This window comes from Electrophorus electricus, chromosome 10, assembly GCF_041902795.1.
Source record: "Electrophorus electricus isolate QZ-2024a chromosome 10, ASM4190279v1, whole genome shotgun sequence".
NCBI lineage: Eukaryota > Metazoa > Chordata > Actinopteri > Gymnotiformes > Gymnotidae > Electrophorus > Electrophorus electricus.
The window spans coordinates 3,632,501-3,649,726 of record NC_137506.1 but is presented as its reverse complement, the minus strand read 5'-3'; the positions used below and the strand labels follow the sequence as shown (position 1 = coordinate 3,649,726).

The following is a 17,226-nucleotide window of genomic DNA, read 5'->3' as shown; positions in this document are numbered from 1 at the left end:
CATTAGGGAACTACACAGAGCAGGGTGCCCCCCACATTAGGGAACTACACAGAGCAGGGTTCCCCCCACATTAGGGAACTACACAGAGCAGGGTGCCCCCAACATTAGGGTACTACACAGAGCAGGGTTCCCCCCACATTAGGGAACTACACAGAGCAGGGTGCCCCCAACATTAGGGAACTACACAGAGCAGGGTGCCCCCCACATTAGGGAACTACACAGAGCAGGGTGCCCCCCACATTAGGGAACTACACAGAGGAGGCCACCACCTACTCTAGGGAACTATATCAGGCACGGCACCCTACCCCTACTGTATGGAACTGTACAGAGCAGGATTTCTAGGTGTTTTATACAGTTCTAAAAAGGTGTGGGTATGCCACTATTACCTGTTTGAACCCCAAGGTGCTCTAAGAATGACAAGGTAGCTTTCAGAAAACAGACTGCCATCAGAACCAGACATATCCTGCTCACAAAAACATAGCATAGGCCAGGAGCAGCTCAAGAAATAAAACTCAAGTATCTCAGAATAATGCAGAAGGCTTCTCTCTAGTCATTGTGGTCTGAATCGTTTAAGACTTTGGCTCCACCCTTAATGAACCCAGCAGTTTCCTGACTAACTACTGGCTCTCACCTCATTAGGATGGTCAAGTAATCCCAGCTGGGGAGGCAGGGGTAGGGACCCAAAAAGCAAGACAACATGCTTACATGTAAAATTGAATTTTAAAGTGATAGTAAATAATATTGGATGATGTGGCAAGAAAATCCAATTTCATTTCTGCTTCTCTAGGAAAGTCCCAGCAGTGATGTATTAAAGTACATCATTGCAAGATTGGACTCAGGAAAGATTGTGTGTGTGTGTGTGTGTGTGTGTGTGTGTGTGTGTGTGTGTGTGTGTGTGTGTGTGTGTGTGTGTGTGTGTGTGTGTGTGTGTGTGTGTGGCCCAGGACTCCTATAGCCTGGGAAGATGTAAAAGTTGACCTGTTGTTAAAGCAGTGGCTTTCAGTGACTTAGGCTATACTTACATTATAAGACTCAGTGTTCAATTCCAATTTTTTGCTCAGATCAGATTTGGCGGTTTACATTCATAATTGCTAATGCCGTGTATTTGTCTGTGATGTGAACATATCTGTCCTCCAAAACAGCATGCATGCTGTTTGGCACAGCCATACATTTGGCACAAATCACCTGCCAAATGGATGCACCAGTAGCTCATATATGCATTGCATTTTGCTCCGGAGGATGGCAAACAATTCGTTAACTGTACATGAGGTCCTGTCTGATGATAACACGGTATGTATATAGGCAAAAAGCCAAAATTTCAGACTGTTCTCATTCAAGCGGCATGGTCATGAATTTGGTACGAAAGTGACATACAAAAGTAACTCAAATCAGATTTGAAAAGATTAGATTCCTGTGTAAAAATCGGATTTGAGTCACTCCAGCATGGTTCATGTTTTTCCTGCTTTAACACGTCTGAAAGTGCTCATAAAGAGAAACTTGATAATTAACTGTAAATGCACAGATCCTAGATCTCCAAAGCCGGGCTTCCCCATCACACTGAATATTGTTGATTGATGTGCACTGCATATGTATGATTGTCTCGTAACAATTCCTATTTCTCTGTATGCCTTATAGATATCAGCAAATGGGAGATTGAATAATGTTGAATTGTAATAATATTTTTCTTGCAATTTCAGGTTTTTTTTTTATTTGGTACTATAAATGTACCACCTACTTGACAATAAATGGTGCTGAATACTGTTTATTACTTAATAGGATTTAAAACCCCATAGGCATGTTTCAAATAATAGGAATGATCACTGTCTTAACAATGTACTGTTGATGGAAAATGAAAACTCTTTGCAAGAATTTGAAAAGTGTTATCAGAGACTGAACAGCAAGAAAAAATAATCCATTCTGCAGGATGCCTGATTACATTCTTAATGCATGTGCTTTTCTGTGTCAGAAAAACATAAAAAATAAACTAGTATTGCCATAAAGCAGTCACATTAACAATTAAAGATGTGTATGTGAAAAATTGTGAAGTAGGGCTGTTCTTGGATCAGTTTTTGTGAACAGAACTGATCATGACAGAAGGCTGGGCTTGATCTATGCATAGATCTTGATCTATGCAGTGGGCTCAATTCCTGATTGGTTTTCAGAATAATCCAGTCCCTAATATGTTCAAACTATGTGACTGATGCAGGTAAACAATTCAAAGTGAAAATGAATGTGGATTATTACAGGTGATTGTTTCTTTCTTTTCTTAGCAATGAATTCTGTGTGGTGACCAAACTGTTTTATGCTTAAAAACCTTCCCAGTAAGCGGAAAGTGCAGAAAGGTGCCCAGGCATGTTCATTTAGCTCTATTATCCTGCAGAGTTTAGTTCCCTACGTAATCTGACAGACCTGGCTGTAATCACGTTCCAAGATCTGGATTAAGTGAGTCAGTGTTACAACAGCAAACCTATGAAAGCACACATAAAAGAGAGATTTAAAAAGACGAGAAGGTAATTAGTAATAATTTCGAAATATCTTTGAAAATGGATAAAAGTCACAGAAGCCTGTGAAACATTGAAAGCAGGCAACAGAACAAATGATGTAATTAAACATACAATTAACAAAAATCTCCCACGCTAAGAGCAGGTGCATGACATTTTAACTAATCAAAACCAATTAGTTCATAAATAACATGTCCTACTACATATTATATACTCTGCACTGTGCTCAGTATTTACTGTACACTGAATTCTGCTCCTCATAGTAGTATGCTGTATAGTATCCAGTATGTAACAAAAGCAAACCTTACTATGGGATCACGCAAACAAATGAAGGTTCCACCCACTTGTGAAAGATTTTCCACCACTGTTACAAGATGGGATGCATTACACCATGAATATTTGGTCTGAGGAGTACATCATCTGGGTATTTGTTTTGCATACTGTAAAAACAATATAAGTAGTAGGTAGTAGGCTATTTCGAACCCACCTATAATGTATGCTTTTGCACCAGAAATGGTGTGGCTATTCAAGTTCAAGTTTGGTTTATTTGTCACATAGTCATACACAGTATAACACGCAGTGAAATGGTTTGAGAGTGCTCTCTCCAACTGAGGGAAAAAAAACAGCGGTGCATAGGGAAATATATATCTATATATATACAGAATATATTAACAATTTATGTACAGTATATGTATATTATGTTTATATACACAATGTACAATGTATATATGGATATGTATATATGTATGTACACAATGTACAGTTCCATCTTACAATTTAACATATTTACAGTTACATGTTACATGGTGGTGGTGGTCCCCACAGTTTATCAGTTGCCCTGATTCAGGGCCTGAATGGCCTGTGGGAAGAAGCTCCTTTTCAGTCTCTCTGTCTTGGTCTTCAGGGAGCGAAAGCGCTTCCCTGACCTCAAGAGAGAGAAGAGCCTATTGTTGGGATGGGTGGGGTCCTTCACAATCCTCCTGGCCTTGGTCTGGCACCGCTTGTAGTAGATGGTCTGCAGGTCAGGAAGTTCCGTATGAGTGATGTGCTCTGCTGAACGCAGCACCCTTTGGAGTGCTTGTCTGTCCTGCTTGGTGCTGTTCCCAAACCAGACTGTGATGTTCCCCATGAGGATGCCCTCGATAGTGCAGGTATAGAAGTTCCTCAGTGCCTTGGAGGGCAGTCTGAAGTCCCTTAGGCATCTGAGGTGGTAAAGACGCTGACGAGCCTTCTTTGCCAGGGAGTTGGTATGGCGGGACCAGGACAGGTCCTGCGAGATGTGAACACCAAGGTACCTGAAACTATCTACTCTCTCCACCGTGGTTCCACTGATCCTTACAGGTTGATGGTGCCGCTCCTGCTTCTTGCTGCAATCCACGATCAGCTCTTTTGTCTTACTGACGTTTAGGAGGAGATTATTTTCCTGGCACCAGTTTTCCAGGTGTTTAATCTCCTCCAGGTAGGCCCTCTCATCGTTGTCCGAGATCAGGCCTATGACGACGGTGTCATCAGCAAACTTGACAATGATGGTGGAGCTGGAAGTGGCTGTGCAGTCGTAGGTGTACAGTGAGTAGAGCAGGGGGCTTAGGACACAACCCTGAGGAGCTCCAGTGCTGAGGGTGAGGGTGGATGAGACACAGTTCCCACCCGTACTGATTGTGGTCTGTTGGTTAGAAAGTTGGAGATCCAGTCGCACAGGGATGTATGCAGTCCTAGATCCTCCAACTTAGTAGTGAGTAGGGAGGGGATGATAGTGTTCAATGCTAAACTGTAGGCAACACAGTGAAAAAAACAGTTCTAACGGGAACACCACAACTCACAGGCAGAATTTCACAAATTTCCATATTCTCTCCTTCCCCAAGAAGTTCAGACAGAGAATTTCTGGAGAGGAGTAATGCCCCTCTTCTGGGTTTGTCAGACATGGGTTTCGCCCATGAGAGAGTCTAAAATGAACTGAGCTAAACAGCTAATAGCGAAAAATTCAAAGAGTTCCTCACCACTTGGGCAGCATCTTTAATTTTGGAAAGTAGGAATATGTATTACAGGAAAAATAGAAAGCTTACCTGTATATTTACTTTTTCTACTGCAAACAGGTTTGGGGCAGTAGGATGCTAGCATTTCTGCTACTAAGTGCTGATTGGCTAGTGTGCTTATCCTGGAGTAGCAGAAATGTTATCTCATTAATATCTACATGTCTGATTTGAATATCTGTAGAGTATTTCAAGATATCTTATTTTCTCAATTATAATTCTTATTTTGTGCCTGGAGATTTGAAAATGAAAAGATCTCAGTATTTATTGTCTCAAAGTACTTTCAGCAGTATTTGAGTGTAGTTGAAGATCTCAGGCTACTCTCAGCTTGTCTCCAGAACACGCTTAACTTAACTCCTTTTTTTCCACTAAAGGAGCATTGGGAGAAAGCATTGCAAAATTGGTGAACCTTTCTGCAGTATAACAGCGTTAACTCTGCTGATTTATTTACATTACAGTTGACTTAATTGTGCACACAACACAATTTTTCATTCATACACTGGTACATTAATATAGTCACTCACTACTTCTGACCCTTTTGGCTTTCCATAGCCACGCTGCTTTCTATGCCATGGCATAGCTGAGGCACTATTTAAACTTGGCATGGCTTACACAATAATTAATGTTGCATTTCTCCCTGGAGATGCCTGTCCTGGGAAAAAATACACATGAGATTCTTCTGCAGGGTAAAGGCCTCAGTCGCCACAAAGGCATATGCAGTTGTCCACAGTGCTATGTTCCTGAAACAGTGTCCGCTGGGAGTGCAGGAGTACCATCTCTCAGCACTTCACCAAATGCAGTGTTGGCCAATATCCCACCATCAGTGTTACGACTGCAACTCCTTCCTGGAACAAGCAGTCTGTGTCCACAATAGCAAGGAGCGCAACACAGAATGTGCCCTGGTGGAACAGTGACCCAGAATTGGAGCAGGCCTGGATAACAACATTCTTGGAATCGGTGTAACCCAGACAGTTTGGGACGTTCCATCACTGCTGGAAGCATGAAGCAGTGTCTTTCCAGTCCTGCTTTGTTGGCACAGGCATGTAGTCATCCAGGCATTTCTAACGATGGCAGCCACAGTACAGCTTCACACAGCTAACTGCTGCCACAGTGCAGTATGCCACAATCATCTGCAGTCACAGTGCAGTTTCACACAACTAACTGCAGCCACAGTGCAGTGTCCCTCAGCTAACTGGAGCCACAGTACAGTGTCCCTCAGCTAACTGCAGCCACAGTACGGTGTCCCTCAGCTAACTTCAGCCACAGTGCAGTGTCCCTCAGCTAACTGCAACCACAGTGCAGTGTCCCTCAACTAACTGCAGCCACAGTGCAGTGTCCCTCAGCTAACTGCAGCCACAGTACAGTGTCCCTCAGCTAACTTCAGCCACAGTGCAGTGTCCCTCAACTAACTGCAACCACAGTGCAGTGTCCCTCAGCTAACTGCAACCACAGTGCAGTGTCCCTCAACTAACTGCAGCCACAGTGCAGTGTCCCTCAGCTAACTGCAGCCACAGTACAGTGTCCCTCAGCTAACTTCAGCCACAGTGCAGTGTCCCTCAACTAACTGCAACCACAGTGCAGTGTCCCTCAGCTAACTGCAACCACAGTGCAGTGTCCCTCAACTAACTGCAGCCACAGTGCAGTGTCCCTCAACTAACTGCAGCCACAGTACAGTGTCCCTCAGCTAACTGCAGCATTAACATGCTAGAAAAAGAAATAGAAAATCTGTTAGCATTACCATTAATTAATATGCTAATGCTGATCAGATAACTAAAATCAATATTTTATCACATTTTCTTCTTGGCAAATATCATGCTAACAGAATTATGCTAACAGAATTATTAAAGAATGAATTAATGAATAAGTAATCAGCACATCAATCAGTTCTTCTAAAGCCATTTGATGAGGACTGGAAATCTTTCAATCTTTTTTTTTTAATTTTTTTTTTTTATTGGCACTGTGCCCAAAAAACTCAGAATAAGTGGGAAATACTCATATTGATTGCATATCTAATAAAAATAAAATGTCAGATGTCACACGCACATTCACAGGGAGATAATCACATTGGCCCAACTGGGTGAGCATATTTTGTTTTTTATAGAGGACGGTGTGGGAGGTGAGCATGTATATACAACCACTTTTTAACCCATTTATTTACTTACGGGACCAATAACAAATTCCTTTAGAGCCTATATGGTCAGTTTTATTTCCAGTCCATTCAGTGGTTTCTTATTAAAAATAAAAGAAAATTAAACATTTTTTTAAAATAATTTTAATAAAAAAATAAATGCATAAAGTAAAAACTATTGTAGCAGGTTAACCTAGACAGGTGGCCAAGCATTAGAAGCTTTTCCCCTCCAAATACAATGTGGAAACTCATTAGCTGCGTGCTATGATGAGGGAAATCTTCAACAGTGACCAAATAAAATGATGAAGTCTTTTATTAAAGCGTATTAGGAGCCGATGCTCGCCGCTAGCTGGCAGGTGGGCGCTAACGAGAAAACACGCTAGAACAGCGCAAAGAAGCTTGAACATACCTTCAAAATAACAGTCATTTTACTTGCGTAACATAAAATATTTATAATATTGCAACTTACATACAGTCATTAATTATAAATCAGTCTTAGAAAAGTAAATAAATTGTATAACTTATAATCTGCATAATTGCAGTTACAAAGAAGAAAATTAAGAAAAGGAAAATAAGTAATTTTAAAAGTATGAGAAAAGTCAAAAGGATTCTAATGCTTCTATGGATTAACATGCAATCCTAGCAAACAGAACTGAAGTACACTTCAATACTGTTCTGGGACTAAATCAAAAGTCAACCTGCCAGCACTGCGTGACAAAGGAAAGCGATGCTCCCTCTTCCGCCACGTTATTCTCCCTTAAATACTACATGCCCCGTCCCAGGCTAAACCAATATTACAGCGACATCATAACCTCAATATCAACATTCTCACGTCGATTCGATATCACATATATTACAGCTTCAATGGCCATTACTGCAATGCATTTACCTGTGTCATTTGCACGTATTAACACAGTCTTTCGGCTGGTGTTCCCTGCTGCAGTTTCCCCAGGTTTTGTCTGGCCATGGGCCCTTCTGAACAGTACAAGAGATGGCAGGATTCCAGGCAAATCGATGTCATGTTTTGTGTGACGTAAGGGGACAACCTAGGGATGGTATAAGTGTGGGCCTTTGACAGATGGAAACAAATGGTTCGGAAAAAGATTCAATCTTGTGAAACGTTCAAATGATCGGGCCACAGTGACATCTGGAGGGCAATTAGCAGTCAGTTCAGCAACTTCTATCTTATAAGCCACTGAAAGAACTGCGTTTTCGTAATACTAAACTGAAACATCTCCCCACCCCTTTAGACACTAGGCATCCTTGACAGATCATTTGCTTGACAAATTAAGTTAAATAAAAATAAAGTTATTTAAAAATAAATAAATGAGTATTTTATATATATTTAATCGAATACATTTTTTATTAATTATTTTTGTGCCATCATATTGTATTTCCTATATTACATCTTGTGTAATTCATGCATTAGTCAGTGTGTTAATATTTAAATTCTTTTTTTTTTTACACTTTGTGAGGGTGTGGCAATGTTGCTGATGACAATCACAGTTCTGGGATTTTCCAAATCTCACTCAGAAGAATTGTAGGTCAAAAGATTATGAATTCAGATCAGCAGTTTGCACTTCCTTTGGTGCATTCTGAAACCCAAGAAAACATCTGAAACACTTCAAAACAGCATGTCATAATGAAAGCTTTTCTGGGACAGTCACATGACTTTTTTCATTGTGATATGGACTTCGAAGCAATGTCTTGAAACACTGTGCTTCAGATGAACTGATTCCACTTCAAATCTGAGTATCAAGGTTGACATCACGAGGAAAACCCTTGAGCTCATGAGTCAGATGCTCACCTCACTGCCGGTGCCTCTTTGTTTATCGGTGAGTAGTTCAGTTCTCTCGGGAGCAGTTTTCTCTTTCGGGATCCCAGGTAAATTTACTTCATGTTTTGTGTGATGTAAACGTGTCTGTGTTATAGGGGTCCAGGGCCTGGCTCTTTAATGGAAGACCTCATCTGACCTCATCACATCTATATATATATATTTTCATGGTCATAGAATAAATGAAAATCTGTTGCCAAAAAAATACACTACTTTACTAGACACTTTTCAGTAGTTCTGATGTTGCCACTTTCCTGAAGATCAAATCGGTTTTAACAAAGCAGATGTGCAGTCCACATGTGGGAATCTAGTTTACTACAGATTTCCACATAAACTCTGGCCACTTCACTTAATTCTGTCAGATTTGTTTTTAATCTCTATATTTAGACAAAGTCTTAATCTGCATGAAATGTTGTGGTGTGTGATTGTGATTGTAGACTTTTTGTCAAATTCTTTTGTCCCACTGTACACGGGACAAAACTGACGTTGCAGAAAAGGGGCCAACTCTCACAACATCTCCAGCATCTCTGTGACATCACAAAACGTCAATGTGGGCATTTTTAGGCCTTGTTTACGAAGCCATGCTTAAGATCAATACAGAAGAGAAACTTCTATCCTCTCTCGCCACACGCATCTGTGAAGCAGCTACACCCACATGGTGAAAAGCAGTCTGACCGTGTAGACCATAGATGTCAAACTCGAGAAAATACCGAATGTCTACTAGAGCTGGCCCGCCGGTAGACAGCGCATGCACCGCTAATACTACAAATCCCAGAATGCTTTGCTGGTGCGTTGGCGTATCAATCAGGACCCACAAGCGGCCCCTCCTGTGTTGACGTTCATTAGCGACCTCATGCTATCAGCTGCATAGCCTGCAACTTCATGTCATCAGAGACATGTACGCTGCAGTGAAGGCGTAACGAAATTGTGCCTGTGGGAGACTCGGATGCTGCGAGGAAACCTGGGCCATTTTCCCTGCTGCCAAACCATAAAAACGCAGATCTTTACCGCCGTGTTCCCATGTGCACAGTTTGCTGACAATTTCAGTTTACCCGGCGATTTGCCGACTTTGATGCCCAGAAATGTAGGTTTAAGCTGGATTGTTAGGCAGCACACATCTGTGTGAGCAACCATTCTCCTTGATGAAGATGAACAAAACATCACACAGAAATTAATGCCACAGATGTGTCTTTTGTTTGACATTTGATTTCACATGGGTTTATAGTATTAAGCTTTGCGTGTAAACAATTTCTTCAATAAATATCAAGGTTGGCCCGAGACTTGGTCCAAGTTTTTAATTTTGGCTCACTGTGTATTGAGTTTGACAGACCTGATGTAGATCATGTGAGTGCATTTAGGTCGTAACTCTAGAAAGCAAATGTCAACATGAAAGAAAAGCCAAATCTCGGTCATTTCAGGCTTTTAAAAATCCTGGCCGGTCATATTTTAGGTCCTAAAAAGAGGACATGTCCGAGAAAGAGTACGTATGATCACCCTATCGGAACATAAGGGTTTTCTGGGTCAGCGTTTCACTGGGATACAGGATTTGCCTACAACTCTGCACACACTTGCATTAGACAAATAAACTTGTTTGCGTTTTAATCAGACGCCCCCAAAGCGGCCAAAAGAAGGTGAAACAAGCGTTTCAATGCAAATATAGCGTTAGCCAACAGGAGAAAAATGACAAAAATAATAGGCGTAGGCCACCAGGTGGCGCCATTATGAAAGAAGAAAGACTGCGCTACACTGCAAGCGCTGTTTCCTTGCACTACTGCTGGTTTGAGTCTAAAGATTTTATTCTGAAACATTCTTTGATATTACTTTTGCTGTTTGAATACTTTCACTTATTCTTTTCCATGATGTCCTGCTACATCACATCAAACGTTATTGCGACTTTTCCCCCAACAAATTCTTGGAACATTTATCCGATTATAACGGGTTTGGGCGGCAGAAATCCAAAGACCACCACATAACAGTATTAGACCTGCGAACAGAAACAGGTCAAAAACCACGATTGCCATTTTAACGAGTCGTCAAATGAGACGCAGCGGGCAAGGTAACATGAGCTTTGCTCTTTTGACTTGCATATGAGGTGTCCAGATTCCTCAGGTTCAACCTTGGCGCGCACTTGGTGCCGCGCAGCTTCGGGCGTCCTTTGGCGATAACCGATGTGACGTCAAGCAGCGGCGAAGTAAGTAAAACGCCCGCATCCAACGTGCGTCTGCCCGGCTGGGACGGCCTCGTTGCAAATGTCCGTTTAAGGTAAGGTTACAAACGTGCATAAAATCGCAAATCTGAGCAATTGCCTAAGCAGACGTCTAAAGGCAGTCCTGGTAACTCTTTTTTTGTGTGTGTTGTTGTTTAGGATAGCTTAGGGTGTTGTTTTTTTATGAATTAATATTGACTGTCCTGGTCGTTTTATCTATCTGATAGGAGACAAGTCTTGCTGGCATGTAGTTTATGACAAGGTCTGTCTTTTTCCACTACAGGACGCTCTTCTCTCTCTTGTGGGTGTTATTAAGATGGGATTCTTTGAGGCTCTTAGAGATTTCAGTTTACTGACATGGTTAAGGGAAGAAAGACAATCCCGGAGGCTCATCCTGATCATCGTTTTTATCGCCTTGCTGTTGGATAACATGCTGTTGACGGTAGTGGGTAAGTTAGTATAAACGTCTGCACACACCTGTTACACGGCAGCCTCCTTTAATGTCGTGTGTAACCTGTGGATCCGTCAGGTGATCTATGATAAACTATTTAGGCAGATGCTGATCTCATTAAATGTCTTGTTCAGTTGGCGAGACGATGAAGTAGACATCTCTGCCTCCAGAAACGTGTCTATCCTGATAGCTGCCACAATTGATCAACTTCTTGTATTTTCCGATCTCGTTTTTGATTTTCTCTGCACGCAGCAAAATTCCCGGTGTTGAGTAAAACCTTACAGTGTTCAGCCGGGTTTAATGAATGCCGTAGGTTGTGTTTTTAGTCAGCACACGGGATATGACTCTGCAGTAGATACCTAAGCACTTTATCTGGAAGTGTAAGTATTAAAAAGGCAGAGCTAATTGCCAAACCGAAATTAATTCCTGATTTATAAATGCAGTCCTTCAAATACTACGGTACTTCTATGGACTGAAATGTAATAATAAGAGTCATAATCATGACTAATCTTTCCGGTTTATTTAGTTATTGGCGCCTTATCTGAAACTGCATATTAAAATATTGTCAGAAACGTGTGTGACTGAATATACAAAGGTTTAACAATGGCATTTAAAACCAGTTTTTCAATCATCGCTCTTTTATAGGCTTTGCGCCCAAGGCTCTTGGTATCCTTTACATCCACTATATTTAAAACCCGTAAATACTCAGTTAAAACTGTTGCAAAGAGCGAATATGGTATTAGTGAAAAGAAAAACGATAGCGCTTTACTTCCTTCACTCAATTTAAAACGTGTATTTGCTTCTTTTTTTAATAAATAGGACTGCGGGTGTTGCCGAAGTGTTTTATCTGCGTCTCGGGAAAACCTTCAAGCATAATGAGTTTGATTGTAGATGATCTTTCAAACCAATTTCACCTTTCGTATGTGCCTTTGCGTTGTAAAGCTTTTAGTCTAGTTGAACCAGGGCGTAATGTCCTCGGGAACATTGCTACTGTCCAATGGAGACAGCGGGTGTCTAAGAGGCGATGAGACAGCCACACGGATTACACATACAGTATGAACCCAGCGTTTTGGAACTATAAAGACATTTAAAGCTCATTAAGAATTTATGCCCATTAAATCCAAGATTGTGTCAAACCTCTCACATGTAATATGTAAATATTCTTCTAAAAATTGTTCTCTGACCTGCAAATGATTTCAAAGTTACCGACGTTCCTAATTTTGCCAGATTTGGTTTTGAATGTACTACTCATCAAAATATTTACAGCCGAATAAATTAAAGAGTAATTAATTAGTAATCCTTACATTTCACATTCTCAAGTTGCCATCCGCAAAATCCTGAAGTTTCAGATGAAATTTGTCCATGTTTTACAGTTCAGGGCAATGAGGTGTAAGAGCAACCTGAATTGAATTTATCATGGTTAAAACAGACATTTTAATTATTTGCATCTCTCAGCTTCAAGTTGAAGCTTCAATTTACCAGTGTACGTCAGGCTCTGTACATGTGTCTCTTTTCTGAGGAGTCGGAAACGAAGGCACTGCATACACATGTAATGCGCAAATGGGTCAACAAACTAAAAGATAAAACAAGAACAGATTGTGTAATTACTCGGAAAATTGGAGCATCTGTGTTCATTTGACACTGGAGATTTTGTTGTACGTACATAAATCTAAAGCCTCTTTCCATCTCTCTCTCTCTCTCTCTCTCTCTCTCTCTCTCTCTCTCTCTCTCTCTCCAGTACCTATCATCCCAAGCTACCTGTACTCAGTTGATGACTCTGTTCCAGAGGTCGTAACCCCGCCTACTTCATCGGCATCCCCCTCTGGAACATTCCGGGCAATAGTGTCTCTGTACGATAACTCTACACGTCTGACCAACCTCAGCCCACGGGACAGTGCCCGGGGTGTGACCCCAATCCCAACCCTGACCCCGGCTGTGACTTCAAACGCCTCCGACTGTCCAAAAGCAGATCAGCAGCTCTTGAATGAGAATGTGAAAGTGGGACTTCTCTTTGCCTCAAAGGCCACCGTACAACTCATCACAAACCCATTCATAGGACCACTCACAAACAGGTAACTAAGCCTAGAAATCCCACACACACACGCACACACACACACACACACACACACACACACACTCACACACACTCACACACACTCACACACACACACACACTCACACACACACTCACACACACACACACACACACACACACACACACACACACACACACACACACACACTTACACACACACACACACACTCACACACACACACACACACACACACACACACACACACACACACACACACACACAGCACCAGTATTTCTTGTTCTGGCTTCTTTCATCCTTACCACCCTCTTTCTCTCTGTCAGGTCAGTTCAAGTGTCAATAATGGTGCATTTGTCTTGCCAAAGCTTGTGTTACAAAGTTTGAGTTTTAAAGACTAATAAACAAGAAACAGAACATTATTAAGAACATTGATAAGATTAAGCTTTCTAGTTCATCGATCATTGCAGTGTGACAATCGAAGACAAAAAAGCATCATAACTAATGGCTGAGGTAAAGGCTCTCACTCTCTCTCTCTCTCACACACCCGCTCTATCCCCCTTTCTCTTTCTCTCCCATTCTCTCTCTCTCATTCTTTCATTCCATTCTTCTTTCCAACTTTCATAACTAAAATTGGGTAATGTTCTTTTTAACAGAAAGGCTAATTCATCAGCTAAAAATACATTGTATTTGGGCCAGATATATATTGGATGCAGGTCTGTGTTGGGTATGTTTGGTCAGGTGTAAACTGGGGGCAGGTGTGTGTTGGAGACAGGTTTATATTGGTAGCAGGTGTATATTGGGGCAGGAATGTGTTTGGGGCATGTGTGTGTTGGAGCACGGTGCGTCGGGGTAGGTGTTTATCAGATTTCAGATTTCAGATTACTGATTTATATAGAGACAACAGATGGAAGTTCACGGGCAATGATCTTAGAAGCAAGTCTGCACCTTCTTCTCTGGACGTTCTCTCTCTCATACGCCTTCGTATTGCCATACCAAACACACTTTCTATAACAGCTTTGTAAAAATGTAACATGCAATCTCTGGACACATCAAATTTCCTGAGCTGTCTTAGAAAGAATAGCCTTTGATGACCTTTACTCAGCAAGACAGCAGTGTTATTTTTCCACTTGAGTGTCTTGCTGATGGTTGGCCCAAGGAGCTTATAAAGGAACCAACCCTCTCCACCCCCTGACCATTAATGACCAAAGGTGGTGGGTATACGTCCTTGTTCCTAAAGTCAACAACCAGTTCCTTTGTTTTAGCAATGTTTAGGTTTAAGTTATTCAACTAACTCCACTCCACTAAATATTCAACCATGTCCCTGTATGCTGTTTCGTCAGGGTCAGATATCGGTCCTACTAATATTGTATAATTTGCAAAGTTAAACAACTTGACTGAATCTGAATTAAGTTTGATATGCAGTCGCTGGTGTATAGAGTATAGCAAAAGAGTGAAAAACATAGCCAGTATTAACAGCTTGAGGTGTGGAAACCACACAATTAATTTTAAATCAAATAAAATCAAATTTATTTATATAGTGCTTTTTTACAACAGATGTTGTAAGAAAGCAGCTTTAAATGCCCAAGTCCAAGCCCCCAGTGAGCAAGCCTAATCCTATTTGACAAAAAAATCCAGCAGCACAAAGACTGTTGGACACCAAGTCTTTGAAGCTAGTCAAAAAGCCTTGAAGGTAGTATTCTATTAAATACTGAATGACAAATCTAACGACAAATGCATGCATATGTACCATATGTGCAAGTGTTGAAAAACAGTGTAGACAGACTGACACAGCATCAACAGACCTACTGACCCAATATGCAAATTGAAATGTGTCTGTCCTGATATTGGAAAGATGGCGACAGACCAAACTCTTAAAAACCTTCATAATAACAGAAGTAAGAGATATGGGACTGTAATCATTTAAACAAGTGACATTGGATTTCTTAGGAACAGGGATACTGGTAGCAGATTGAAAACAAAGTTAAAATATAAGACAGTGAGACTGCACAAAACATCTTGGTCCGATCCAGCAGCCTACCTACAGTTCTGTTTCAGGAGCAGAGATTTGACTTAATGCTCCTTAATGATAAAAATGAGCTACATTACTGACCCCTGCTTGTGCAGTAGTTAGTCTGGATGTTATTGTGTCGTGTCTACAGTAAAAAATCATAAAGCCATTCAGTGATGGAGCCAGGTCATCATTCTTAATCCTGTCATCAGTTATTTAGTTTAGACATTTCCATACACCTCTTCTATCTTTTATTTGCAGTTTGTTTTCCAATTTATCCCTGTATTTTATCTTTGCCTGCTTCATGGCTCATCACCACTTTTAAAAGCGCCACTTTTTTTCCTATATAAAATTTGAACCTACATAGTAAACCAAGCCTTATTGCTAAAAACCATTATTGTTTTCATTTGGATGCAAACAGTCTGTGAAAAGGTATAGATAATTTAACTGTGTCTGCAAGTTCATCTCAATCATCTTTGCATGCATCTGTAAAGACAATCCAGATGGTTGAATCTAAAAACAGTCCTTACACATTTTGACAGCTTGTGGTGACCACTGTTCACTTGCCTAGTGGTTTTCTGGATGGTATTTGGTTCTAGATGGTAGTGTGGGATAAGAAAGATATTATGATCCAACTGCCCCAAGGGAGCACAAGATACTGCATGAAATGTTCCTCCGAAGGTACTGTAGACAGATCCAAAGTTTTTTCTCCTCTAGTAGCAATATAAATCTGCTTCTTGTATCTTGGCAAAGACTTGCTGAGTCTAAAACAGCAGAGCTTGGGTGAGACTTTTCAGTTCCCATTAATATGTAATTAGACATTGAGTCACCAGAAGGGGACCAGCCTGTGGAGAAATGTAAATGGCAACTGAAATAACAGAGGAAAAATCTCTTGGCAAATAAAAAGGTCTACACCTTATGGTAAAAGTATCCAACTCATGTGAGCATGCATGTGAAAGGTCTTTTGTGTTGGAAAACTACTTCTGGTTAACAATGAAACATAGTCAGCCCCCTCGTTCTTTAATGTGGTCGGCTTGATGCAGTGTACAATTGTTCTGGTGGAGCGCAGAATTGAGACTATTCAAATTCAACCAAGTTTCTATAAAACACAAAACGGAAGAGTCAGCTGTGCGGCACTTTGACTTGACGAGAATGGCCAAGTCATCTTTCTGTGTTTGCCACCAGAGACTGTACGTTGGGAAATACGAGGCTTGCTAGTGCTGGACGACGTCCACGTTGCCTCAGCCAAACCGAAACCTTTTGCCTTTTCATGTACTTTCCTTTGCTTGGTTCTCTCGTCGCAATTTCTTGGACTTGTTTTTGTTTTGTTTTTTTTCTCAAAACTAAGTCATCCGACAAGAAAGCCATGGTAGGCTTGAATGGAGGCGTACTGTCCCAAATAAGTAACAATTTGCGTAGCATTTATGTGTGCACGCAGTCGACATAAAATTATTAAAACTAGAAACATCCAAAGACACCAACAAACAAAAGGGCATCACATTGTGGCCACAATCGGCACCATCTTGAAAACCAGGTGACCACATTACCACAGGGGTCCTATCAAACCCATCCGATTCAGCATAAACGCCAGTCCGATATTTAAAACCCCTTTAAAACAGGATGGACACCCAGGCAACCGAGTGTGATGGAAACATCTACAAACTTGTCAGGCGGGATACGAAAGGACACCTTTTTAAAGATTCAACAAACAAACAAACTGGCAGAGCGACTAATGTTTTGGTTAAACTGTCTGATGATATCAGAAAAGATGAGCATTGTTTTACTTTTCACTTCCTCGATGGAGCTCCACTTCAAAGTATCTCCACCTCACACGCATTCACACAATTGTCCCAGGTCCCGGCAGCACGTCCAAGAACAAGCATGTCTAATAACAGCCATCAGTTAGGGGTTATAAACACATCTAATAGCACTGGGTAGGGTCATATTCCAAAAGCAGCAATAGAGATAGAAGTGTAGTAACGCTTATTAGTTGCAGTTAGCATGGAGTCTGTTT

At 41.1% G+C, this 17,226-nt stretch overlaps 1 protein-coding gene across 1 annotated transcript in view; it reads left to right on the top strand.

Moving 5' to 3' along the window:
- The first annotated feature begins 10,496 nt into the window (after positions 1 to 10,496).
- slc18a2 (solute carrier family 18 member 2) overlaps positions 10,497 to 17,226 on the top strand; it is a 24,557-nt gene continuing 17,827 nt past the window's right edge. Inside the window, exons 1-3 of the mRNA XM_035532883.2 lie at positions 10,497 to 10,755; positions 10,983 to 11,148; positions 12,889 to 13,222. Coding sequence (XP_035388776.1) covers positions 11,016 to 11,148; positions 12,889 to 13,222 — 467 coding nt within the window. The 5' untranslated portion in view covers positions 10,497 to 10,755; positions 10,983 to 11,015. The remainder of the gene's footprint in view (positions 10,756 to 10,982; positions 11,149 to 12,888; positions 13,223 to 17,226) is intronic.